Source organism: Scyliorhinus torazame, chromosome 10, assembly GCF_047496885.1.
Source record: "Scyliorhinus torazame isolate Kashiwa2021f chromosome 10, sScyTor2.1, whole genome shotgun sequence".
Classification (NCBI taxonomy): Eukaryota; Metazoa; Chordata; class Chondrichthyes; order Carcharhiniformes; family Scyliorhinidae; genus Scyliorhinus; species Scyliorhinus torazame.
The window spans coordinates 179,805,468-179,817,697 of record NC_092716.1 but is presented as its reverse complement, the minus strand read 5'-3'; the positions used below and the strand labels follow the sequence as shown (position 1 = coordinate 179,817,697).

General features: G+C 43.8%; 1 protein-coding gene across 8 annotated transcripts in view; it reads right to left on the bottom strand.

The window, feature by feature from the left end:
- Positions 1-867: 867 nt before the first annotated feature.
- The window catches only part of incenp (inner centromere protein), a 62,807-nt gene continuing 51,444 nt past the window's right edge, over positions 868-12,230 (bottom strand). For all 8 annotated transcript variants that reach the window (XM_072466041.1, XM_072466039.1, XM_072466042.1 and 5 more), the window contains 3 exons: positions 10,767-10,970; positions 5,301-5,460; positions 868-3,323 (listed from right to left, as the gene is read on the bottom strand). In XM_072466041.1, coding sequence (XP_072322142.1) covers positions 3,124-3,323; positions 5,301-5,460; positions 10,767-10,970 — 564 coding nt within the window. In that variant the 3' untranslated portion in view covers positions 868-3,123. The remainder of the gene's footprint in view (positions 3,324-5,300; positions 5,461-10,766; positions 10,971-12,230) is intronic.

Here is a 12,230-nt window from a genome sequence, read left to right as displayed (position 1 = left end):
GAGGTAGGTTTTGAGGAGCATCTTAAAGAGAAAGGGAGGACAAGGGTATCAATGGGGATCAACTAAAATTAGGGATGTACAACACACTAGAATTAGAGAAGTGCTGTGTATCTGGGAGCGATGTTGGGCTGGAGGAGATCACGAGATAGGGAGGGGCACAGCCTTGGAGGGATTTGAAAGCAAGAAAGAGAAATTTTAAAACTGAGCCATTTGTTTAACCACCAGTGAGCATAGGAATAAATGGATGAACAGCATTTGGTGTCCACATGTTTTTAAACCTCATGTTTAAATAGGATATGGGAGGCTGGTCAGGAGAACCGCAAGGTATTTTCCAGAGAAAGGGATGTAATCAGTGGCAGGGACAACAATGACTTTAGTCTTCAATCTTTAAATTGCTGGAAATGTTGGAATTATCAGACTGCTTACTTAACATTTAGTATGAGATAAGCAGAGGTCGTAACATTTTCATAGAATGTAATGTGCTCACAGGACAATGCAATACTGGGAGGTAGAATCTTTTCCACAATTTCGAACAATCAGCGGCATAGGAACATTGCCGCACCATTCCAGCATTCCTTTGTTTTAGGCTGAATTTGAATTCAGGCCCTCGATCCGAATGAACATGCTCTCTAACCGCAATCATATTTCATTCAGAAAAAGCATTTCAGAAACTATCCTAATTCACAATTTTTGCACATTATTGCATTGTAACTGATGTGACACAAGTGGTTTTGTAGAAGTTGATTAAAAAGTTTAAAGCATCACTTCAAAATGAACATTTAGTTATCTTTTTCTCAAAAAAGTACATATTTTCCTTGTGTAACATAGCCCTTGTTTACAAGATTTAAAAAAAAAGACAAAAATCACTTGTTTAAATCATTCAACTATATTCAGGTGGCAATATTCACTACACATCACAGAAGTAATCAGCAGTGAACCAAAAATTCAAACCTCCCATTAAAATTAAGTGACACAGGGGGCTTTTTGCTGCCAATACTCTCTTCAAGATAACTCTTGCTAAGGTACAATTCCATGGCACTTTCCCGGTATCTTGTCCAAGTGATGATCCTGCACAAAAGTCTAAACAGCGGGTATTGACAAACGTTTGTAGGGAGGGATTAGGAATAGTTACCAAAATAAAGCACGATCAGGTCCTCAAAACTTCCCCATGTACACAATCCACAAGGGCAAGCATTTTAAAAGTGGGGGTCACGACCCGCAGGCAGGTGTCGGGAGGGTCACGGAGCCAGCCGTCGCAGCGTTCCCGATCATGGGAATTCACACGCAACAGGCGTGTGATGCCGGCTGCGAAAATTACGGTCGCGACCAGCTAAAGAAAATGCGAGTGCACTGCGCATGCGGCCCGTGAGTGTTGGGATCTGAACCTGGGTTCAAAGTGCGATTGCGGCATGCCGGCGGCTGACTGCGTGGTGATCACCGATGATGAACAAGGCCCTGATCTCGATCTGTTTTGCATCCCTAAACATTACTCAAATGATCTGGAGTATATATTCCTCATTGCTTAATCATGGTCAGAACTGAACATTTGGCAAGGGATATAATGAAAGCCATGGGAAATCATCACATCGTCGCCATCTGTGAACTGAAGGGTGGCGTTTCGTTGACCTTTTAGACTGCATTAAAGCGTTGAATCGAAACAGTGACCAGTCAATCCCAATGACGGTGGACTTCATCCACTTGAAGAGCAAGAGTCACTATAAATGATCAGTCAACAGGGGAGCTACTCAAGAGTTTACCAACTGAGGTACAAAATCCACACTTTCCTCCTCGAGAAATTGTCCTGTGGCTGATTAGTTTGCTGACGAAACTTGGATGCTAACTATGTCTTACCTCTCCTCCCGTGAACCTGATTGGAGTGAGATCGAGAGGACCAAGCAGGCTCACCTCTCGCATTAAAGGCAAGAGAAAATTGGTGGGTCGTGAAGGTCGGCCGGCTGGTAAAAATGGGTCCCCAGAAAAAAAGTTTGAAAAACACTGCACAAGGGGAACAACTAGAAATTTCAGGCTGAAATTTCAAGTCCCTAGTCAAGCGAGTGAAGCCGACACCAAATGTAACCCAGGGATCAGTTAACTCAGCAGAGATGGAACTGAACATATCTTTCTGTATTTCAGGCAGTTTCCCATTTGTCAAATGTGCCATTAAAAGCTTCCAAAAATAAATCAATAACGTCTGAACTTGTAATGCTCTTGCTGCATTTAACACAATAGGAAATTCCTATATTAGTCCAAGAAATCAAATATATAGTTATAAAAATATTTGTTCCAGTGTAAATTATGGGGTTTCATGTTAAATTACATGTATGCAAGGTAGGGGCCAGAAGAACTCATTTCAGGCATTCCAATCAGGTGATACATGAATAGGAAGGAAATAAAGGGATACGGACCAAGTAAGGACAGAAGGTTTTTTTTTTTTTTTTTTAAAGTTAGGACATCGTGATCGACACAGGCTTGGAGGACCAAAAGGCCTGTCCATGCTGTACTTTTCTTTGTTCTTTATACAGTCAGATGCACAGCAATGCTCCCAATAACCTACTGCGTCATGGCTAGATACCAGTTCCAGGGAAAGTACCCTTTACTAAAACTGAGAAGCTGCCCATGCCCTCCCACCCTACTGTCCACATGAGCCATCCGGAGAGCTTGACAGTTAGGTCATCATTTGGTGTTTTTGACCATTTTCCCCCTTTCCTGCACTAATTAGGAACTAATAGAGACTTGTCAACCTCCGTACACAGATTCCTTTCAACAGGCAGAGAGACAACTTTTATTCCATCAGGCAGCACAGGGTTTGAATCTAAACCCAAAGTGAAAGATATGCAAAACTGAACTCCAATAAAATAACCCGACTAAAATATCCCTAATACGAAGAGGTTACAAACCTCAAAGCAAGCACATATTTAATGACGGTTCCCGAGGAGCAGCTGACCAATCTTCCATTTAAAGTCTTTATCTGCTACGTATATACATACACATACTTAAAAAAGATAAAAGTGTGATAGTAAAGCCATGATATCAAAGTGGTCCAGCGAATAAGGGAGAGGAGAAGAGACAGGTTTACATTTTACAATACTTTAAATGCTACTCATGCAGGAACAGTTCAGAATTTCAAAAACCATAGGGTACATTCCTCATGCTGTTCGATACTGGTGGCGAATGCCACACTGCAGAACTGGTGCGCTTCAGGTAACGTGGCTTGATTTTGCCAAAGATGGTCTTAAGGTCAGGAGGTTGAATGACACCGAAGAAGAGGTCCACATCAAGTGGATGGTAATACTGCTTTATGAGTGCTTGCTGTAATGGTTTACCTGGTGACAGAAAAGCAAATTCCATTGCAATTATACCATTCAAAAGCTGTGAAAATTTGTCACCACAGCAACCGGTTGAAAATACATACTACAAACTAACATTCTGTCCTTTCAGGGATAAGGGACAATGTAAGGCAGTTTGGAAAACTGCTTTACATTTAGTTATGATAACACTAGGTTTCTTGCACTTGAAGGGGAGAAATTAAGCTAGGGTCGTGTTTGGAGTCATGGGCAGTTTGAGAGAGAGTAAAGCCTAATGCACAAGTGTGCATCGCTTAGGCTTAATGCAAGAAAGATAGGGTCCATACCAAGGGGAATGACAGTGGAAGGGCAAGAGTGGTTGATCAAACATATCACTGCAAGCATTATGGTGATGGATAGCCAACGGCTAGGCAGCTTTGAAATTGTACGAAGTTACTGTGGAAAGGGGGTACAAGTCCATTTAAGTGAGGCTGAAAGTGGGTAGTGATTGCAATCAAGGCCATTGGCGATGGCAAGCTGGAGGGTGTTACAGAGGTGCTCAAAAGAGGGAGAGTGTCCAAGGTATAGAACATACAGTGAAGAAGGAGGCCATTCGACCCATCGAGTCTGCACCGACCCACTTAAGCCCCATCCTCGTAACCCAATACCCCCTCCTAACCCTTTTTTTGGTCCCGTAGGGCAATTTATCATGGCCAATCCACCTAACCTGCACGTCTTTGGACTGTGGGAGGAAACCGGAGGAAACATACGCAGACACGGGGAGAATGTGCAGACTCTGCACAGACAGTGACCCAGCAGGGAATCGAACCCGGAACCTTGGCGCTGTGAAGCCACAGGGCTAGCCACTTGTGCTGCCCAAATTAGAGATGTTTTGAAAGAGCAGTCCCATTGCTCAAACTTGAAACTTCAGTCAAGTTAACAAATCAAAGCTATCCACAATTAAGTGGATGTTTGGAATGACCACTTGCTGGATGGAAGTGCAGTAATTGTAATCTACCAAAATTGAAAGGGGTAAGTGGTATTTGAAAGATGCTTGGGGAGGTTAATCCCCAGAGTATGTTGGGCACCAATACAGCAAGGTAGAGCAGTTGAGGCTGGTGTTGCAAGAAGCAATGCCAGGTGTCTCAAATTAATCTTTATCAGGAATGCCAGAAGAGGGACAGAGTAACTACAGACTTATTTAAGGATGTACTTAAACGTGGGAGGGGAAATGAGTAATGAAGGATTGGGAAAGGAGGCAAGGAGCAAAGAGCAATTTTACCTATCCTGGTTAACAAAAGCATTTAGTAAGTTAATATGAATCCTGGCAAGTGTTTAGAATAATAAATCCTGAACAGAAACTGAAATTAGCTAACTCAGCTGATGAAAGGAATCAAACTTCAAACCTTGTGGATCATTGCATAACCTAGTTGAGCCATTAAGTAAACCTTCGATAAAATGTTTAAAACTGCACAATAATGATAAGATTTCCTCCCAATAATTAATAGTTTCAGAAAAGTGAATCCTCTTCATTAATAGCTATCAATTTCCATGGTGGGTAATTGAACATCAGGTCCTGGAGTTTGCTCATGCTCCTTAACAAGAAATCTGTGCAATCTGGACAGGCTCATTAAAAACTTAAATCCAGTTTTGCCATAACCATTTACACATAGGATTCTGCATTTTTTAAAATGCTGGTTTTGAAGTCTATTCATTGGAAGTAATGGCTGCCTAATAATTTAGCCTGGTCAGTAATGCAAATTTATGCCAATTGTGTGCAGCATGCAGCATGGCAGGTGGGGTGCAGAAGGGTGATTGACCTAGAACACAATTCTTTGTCACACTGTCCAAGAATTTCTCCCATGAGAGTGCACAGGCATCAGTGATCATATATTAAAGACTTGCAATTGTGGTGGCCGGACAATTGAAGCCTAATTTCAGGTTTGTAAATTTTCCATTCCACTGCAGAAATACAAAATTGAATCAAATTAGAAAGAAAATCTAAGTGAATCATACCATTTGCCCAAGCAGGGATCTGTTTACGTGGGGCTCCCTCATCATCTGTAGAGTCATCACTGTTCAAGTCCATTCCGTAATTGTCCAGATTTACTTTAGGCAACTTGATTTTGGAGTAGCCATTGGGCGTCATGGCATAAGATTCTGAGGTGGGGGAATTCTGAAAAAAAAAATTAATCTGTTAAAACTCCATAAATTGCTGCATGATCAACAAATTATCAAAATAATCTAGCCAAGTTTATTTTGAGAATATACCCTTTTGCTCAATCATGACCGTTTCCCTCCCAGTTCTTTTCTCAAGTGAAACCAATGGCATTTGGGCCAGCACCAAGAAACAGGCAACATGGAACATCCAGGCTCTGCACCTCCTGTCCAAAGTAGCACAAGTCAGTGATAAAATGGACAACAATATATGAAGTTTGAGATTTCAAGTTCCATTCAAGACTTCAACAGCCAAGGAAACTGCTCCATTGGGATGAATTGTACTTTTTTCTTTTTAAACTTGAGTTTATTCCAATTAAGGAGCAATTTTAGCATAGCCAATCCACCCTGCACATCTTTGGGTTGTGGGGGCGAGATCCACGCAAACACGAGGAGAATGTGCAAACTCCACACAGACAGTGACCAGGGTCAAACCCGGGTCCTTGACGGCCTGAGGCAGCAATGCTAACCACTGCACCCACATGGTGTCAACATTTTTCTAACAGCTTTTCAGAATAAAATTTGACATGGAACTGTAAAGGTCTTCCTCAATGTTAATAATTGTGCCGGACAAAACTTTAAATCAGGAAATTAATGGATTACCATTAGGTACTCCAGCCTCAAAATTGTTGAGTATATTGAAGACGGACTCAATATATTTCTGGACACTAAAGAACATATAAATTTGGATTTCTCGGTGCATCTGAAATCAAGTACAACCTTGGAGTGTGCAGAATTTTGACATGTTGAGGGAATCCCCAAAACTCTCCTAAAAATGCAATATTGTTTGTATTAACATTTAATTCGAAGTACTGTTTAAATTCTACACCTCACACAGAGGCCCCAAGCAGGGAGAAAGAAGCTATTAGGTAGTTAAGGAAACTAGCTTGAACTAGTGGGCTCAGGAAAGAATTGAGCAGGTCGGTGGATATCTGACGAGTGATTAAGACATATTGAACCTGGGTTCAATTCCAGCTTTGGGTGACTGCCTCTGTGGAGTTTGCATGTTCTCCCTATGTCTGTGTGGGTTTCCTCCCACAGTCCAGGTTAGGTGGGGTTACAGGCAAGTGGGCCTAGGTACAGTACTCTTTCAAATAGCTGTCCAGGCTCAATGGGCTTAATGGTCTCCTTCTATGCTGCTTTCTATGTAAATACATAAAAAATAAACTGAATAAAATATTTTGTTAATTAAAACACACAAGAATGTCAGGGCAGGTGATGCGTCATGGTCTCAGCATAGGAGCTCCAGGATACTAGTGTCATCCAGGGAAAACTCATCAGCAGAGCGTGTCTGTTGCTTGAGGAGCTTCAGCTCTGAGCTGGAAGCCAAGCTGCAAACACTGCAGCACTCAGGAAGGAAAAGTTAACTGGACACTTTATACCAGGAGGCAGTCACACCGAGGATAGCATCTTCGGATTTGGTCAGTGATCAGGGGCAGGAGGGTATGACTGCAGTTGAAGGCAAGGTGACCCAGAAGACAGTGTTCGCCTCTGCAATTGTTCCAACACGTTGCAGGTTATTTCAGCTGGTTTGAATAAGAATGGGGACTGCAGGGTGGATGAGCTGACTGACCATAACACAGTGGTACAGGGAGCCATTCAAGTGAGAGAAGCAAAAAAGGAATGTTGTGGTAGTCAGGTACATAGTGAAGGTGGCACTGTTCTCTGCAGCAAAGAGTTGATTCCAGACAGCTGTGCTTCCTGCCCAGCGCCAAGGTTTGGGACATTTATTCAGGACTGGGGAGGAACAGAGTTGGGGGAAGATCCAGTCGTCATGGCTCAATGACATAAGCACAACAAGAAAGGTTCTGCATAGTCAGTATGGTGAGCTAGGCATCAAATTAAGAAACAGAACCTCAAAAAGGTAATAATATTTGGAAGAATGACTAAAAAGATTAATACTAGATCACCTGAGCCACATGCAAATTGGAATAGGGCAAATAAGATTAATGAAATTAACATGTGGCTGAAATACTGGTGTGGGAGAAATGGGTTCCGGTTCACGGAGCATTATTAGCATCAATGCTGGGGAAAGTGGGGGCTGTACTGTTGGGACAGTCTACACCTGAACCATTTGGGCCTGATGTTCTAGCAAATTGCACAACGAGCAAGTAAAAAGGCTTTTAAACTAAATAGTGGTAGAAAGGGATCAAATTTGGTAAACCAAAAAGAGTAGAGCCAAGGCTGGAAAGAAAGGTACTAATTTAGTAAATGATAAACAGCCTATGACAGGAAGGGACAAGAATAAAAATCTAAGAATAAGTCAGCAGATAAAACTAAACATTAGAAACACAAGGACAAAACTAAAGACTCTATCTAAATGCACATGGCTTTCAAAACAAATTAATTGAGAGCACAAATACAATCTGATAACCGGAGCCATTAGAGACAGATTGGGACAGAATGTTGAAAGTATGTGACATTTAGGTGGCTTGGAAAAGATGGAGTGGCGGCTCTGTATATTAATGATGGTGTTAGAGAGGGATGACCTACGTTCAGTAAAACAGGATATAGAAGCAGTTTGGGTTGAGTTAAGAAACGATAAAGGCAAGCAGTCACTTTTGGGAGTGGGAGACAGATCCCCTAATTGTAACTATCCTAGGACAGAGTATAAAAGGAAGAGATAATGAGAGCTAGTCAGAAAGGTACTGCGATTGCATCAGTTATATGCGGCCCTGGTGGAGAGTGTACAGACAAATGAGATGAGTTAGCGGAGCTTTGGGTTGCACAGGGGAAGGTAGGGGTGTCCGCTGTCACTTGCTCTGACGGTAGAGCCCTTGGCGATGGCCATTAGGGGGTCAGTAGAGTGGCAGGGGATTGTGAGGGGTAGTAGGGAGCATTGGGTGTTGCGGACGACCTGTTCCTGTTTATGTCGGACCCGCTGGAGAGTATGCGGAGAATTATAGACATACTGGAGGGGTTTGGGGCCTTTGAGATACAAGTTAAACATCAGGAAGAGTGAGGTGTTCCCGGTGATTGCGGCGGGTCAGGGGGGCCAACCTGGGGACATTGCCATTTAGGGTAGCCGGGGATAGGTTTAGGTATTTGGGGGTCCAGGTGACAGGGGAGTGATGCACAAGTGGAATCGGACAGCGTTGATAGAGGTGGGTTGGGGGGGGGGGGGGGGGGGGGTGGGTTATTTTAGAAGGTGGGATATGCTGCACCCGGCATTGGTGGGAAGGGTCCATGTGGTGCAGATGAATGTCCTGCCAATGTTCCAGTTTGTATTCCAGACCTTCCTGATCTTTATCCCCAAGGCCTTATTCTGGACATTGGGGGCTGTGGTTTCGGAGTTTGTATGGACAGGGAAGGTATCGTGGGTAAAGAGGGCCGTGCTACAGAGGCAGAAAGGGGGGCTGACATTTGATAAAAGGTGCCACAAAAGGTGATTGTGGAAAATATAACTTCATGGTGAATGACGTAACATATTGGCTAGCCAACTGGAAACAGGAAGTAGGCACAATTGGGTACTTTTCTGGTTGTCAGGCTGTAACACTTGGTGCACCGGAGGAATCAAGAGGCCTCACCAATTTATATAAATGACTTGGACAAAGGGGCCAAAAAAAGGTATGGTTGCCGATGTCTCATTAGATTGATAGGAAAGCAAGTTGTAAAGAGGACATAAGGAGGCGTCAACGGGACATAGGTAGGTTAAGTACAAAGATCTTTCTTTGCCCATATAATGGAGTATAATGTGGGCAAATATAAAATTGTCCATTCTGGTAGGAAGAATATATTATTTAGATGGAGAGAGTTTGCAAAGCTGAGATTCTGCAGAATCTATGTGTCCTAGTGCATAAATCACATAGTATGCAGGTACAAGTAATCAGGAAATGGAATAGTGTTGCTGGTTGAGGGGTGATGCTACAGGTGCACAGGACATTGGATGACATCAGATCTGGAGAATTGGTCTCTTTATTTAAGGAAAGATGGTGGTGCAGTGGTTAGCACTGCTGCTTCACAGCGCTGAGGACCCAGGGACAATCACGGGTCTGGGTCACTGTGAAGTTTGTACGTTCTCCCAGTGTCTGCGCGAGTCTCACCCCTATAACCCAAAAAGATGTGTAGGGCAAGTGGATTGGCCATGCCAAATTGCCCCTTAATTGGGTACTCTAAATTTATATTAAAAAGTGAAAGATGTAAATGCATTAGCAGTTCAGAGGAAGTCTACTAGACTCGAACCAGGAATGGGTGGATGTCATAGGAGGAAAGGTGGTTTATATCCACTGGAATATAAGAGGTAACTTGATTGAAACTTTAAGATCCTAATGTGTCTTCATAAGACAGATGTGGACATGATATTTTCTTGTGTGGGAGAAACTAAATAAGGGGTTACCAATTTAAGACAAAAAATTAGAAATCTTTTCTGTGGGTAGCGTGTCTTCGGAACTACTTTCTTCAAAAGATTCTTGTTAAACAGAGGGGTGAAAGGTAGGTGGGAGGTTACAATCAGATCAGTCAAGATCTTATGAAATGGCAGAGCAGGCTTGAGGAGCTAAGTATGCCCGTTTCTAATTTGCATGCATCAAAGGACATGGGGATGAAACCGGAAAGTGGATTTGATGTTGAAGTTAACCATGGTCTTAATGAATGGCAGAACATTCTATTCCTATATCTTATCGGAGCTGATATTTCAATGCATAACTGAAGGCGCACTGTACTATAGGATGTGCTCTTTTTCAAATGTGATTTTAAAGTGAGGTTCCATTTGCCTTCAAGCAGATAGCAAATATCCCACAGCACTATTCAAAGAGGAGAGTAGCTCTTCTGCTAACATTTCTACTTGACCAAACAGCACCAAAAAAGTTAACTAGTCATTCATTTCATGCTGTTCGAGAGATTTTGCTGTACAAACACTGCCTCTCCCCTTCCATGTTGCAACATTGACTATTGTTCAAAACACTTGGCTGGCTGTGAAACCATCTGGGAGCATTTTCTCACAATCTAGTTGCTTTGACCGAAAGGTACTAAAGCATCGCTAAGATTCGAACTCAAGATCTCCGGTTTACAAGACAGGTGCTTCAAACATCTAAGCCACAGTGCCAATCTCACCCAGGTAATCCACAGCACTAAAGGCACAAACTAGCTAAGTGCAAGTTGTGTGTGTTTTCAGAAGGGACACACTGTGATATAGACCACTAATGTTGCAGTCCAGGATTCCATTACAACTATTAAAAAACCTTGAAAAATGCATTTGAACACAGAATGGAATCAAATTTTTCCTGTTGTTCTCCATTCTCTCTCCACCCCCACTGAAACACTCACGTGCACTTCCACTGTCACATTCAGCACATTTTTATTGGTGGTCTCCTTCTCTGCTTTCCGGTCTTGCTCTTCCTTCCATTTTCTTTCCTCAGCTTCACGAATTCTCTTACTTGCTTGTCGTTCATACTCCTGTCCTTCCTGCTCTTTTCTAGTTTTTTCTTTTTCTAAACGCTGCTTTTCCAACTCTGCCAAACGTTGTTCTTCCTACAAACAAGAACATGCAAATATTAACCGGAAGTTCAAGAGTTACCATGTTAATAAGATCACAACTACATCGTACAAATTCCCAAAGGGGGGAGGGGCTTGAAGGCCACACATTTTCAAAATAGATTTGGCCTCAACAATAATAGAAGTTGCTGGATAATGGTCTGAAGAAGAAACTCCATTAGGTAATCCCATTCTAGCCAAGACCAATTTTACACACATTATTCTCTCCAGAAGTCCAGAAGAGATTAACTATGAGAGAGTTTTATGATCAGCATTATTTAGCAACTAAATAGATAATGGGCGGGATTCTCCACTCCCACGCCGAAGTGGCCGCGCCGTCATGAACGCCGCCGAGGTTCACGATGGCACGGAACGGCCCCAGTCCTGACCGATTCAGGCCCTGACAATGGGCCAGGATCGGGGCCGTGTCATCTACACGCGCCAGGCCTTGTCGCCTGAGTAAAAGCGGCGCCGCATAGATGACGTGGCCGGCACCACATAACGGGCGTCATCCGCGCATTGGCCGGCGCCAACCCGCGCATGCGTGGTTGTCGTCCTCTCTAAATCCGCCCCGCAAGAAGATGGGGGACGGATCTTGCAGGGCCACGGAAGGAAGGAGGTCCTCCTTCAGAGAGGACGGCCCGGCGATCGGTGGGCACCGATCGCCGGCCACCCCACATTCCAGGTGAAGCCCGGTGCAGGATCCCCCCCCCACCCCCCCGCAGGGTTCATGCACCGCCCACGACTGCAGCGACCAGGTGTGGACGGCGCTGGGGGGGAACCCGCCGTTTTGGCCTGGCCGCTCGGCCCATCCGGGCCTCAGAATAGCGGGGGTGCTGGAGAATCGCCATTTTGGGTGTCTCCGGCGATTCTCCGGCCTGCGAAACTCGACCGGGCCGTTCCCGCCGCTTGGGAGAATCGCGGGAGGGCGTCGGACCGGCGTCCCCGGAAATTTTGGCGGCCCAGGCGATTCTCCCAACCGGCGTGGGAGTGGAGAATCGCGCCCAATTTGTTTCACTTGGTTAATTGGAGAAGCACGGAATACAACCTTCCAACAAACAAAGCAATCTTTGAAAGAAGGAACTATGATCAGTGTATATTCCTGCGTTGTTTACCTGGTGCAAGTGTCATTACCATTTACCTTCAATTGTTGAAAGGTACAGTTTAAATAATTAGACATTTTCTTCACTGAGGTCCCATTTACATCTTGCCTACTGCAAAACATCCAACCCATGTAATTATTTCAAGACCATTTGT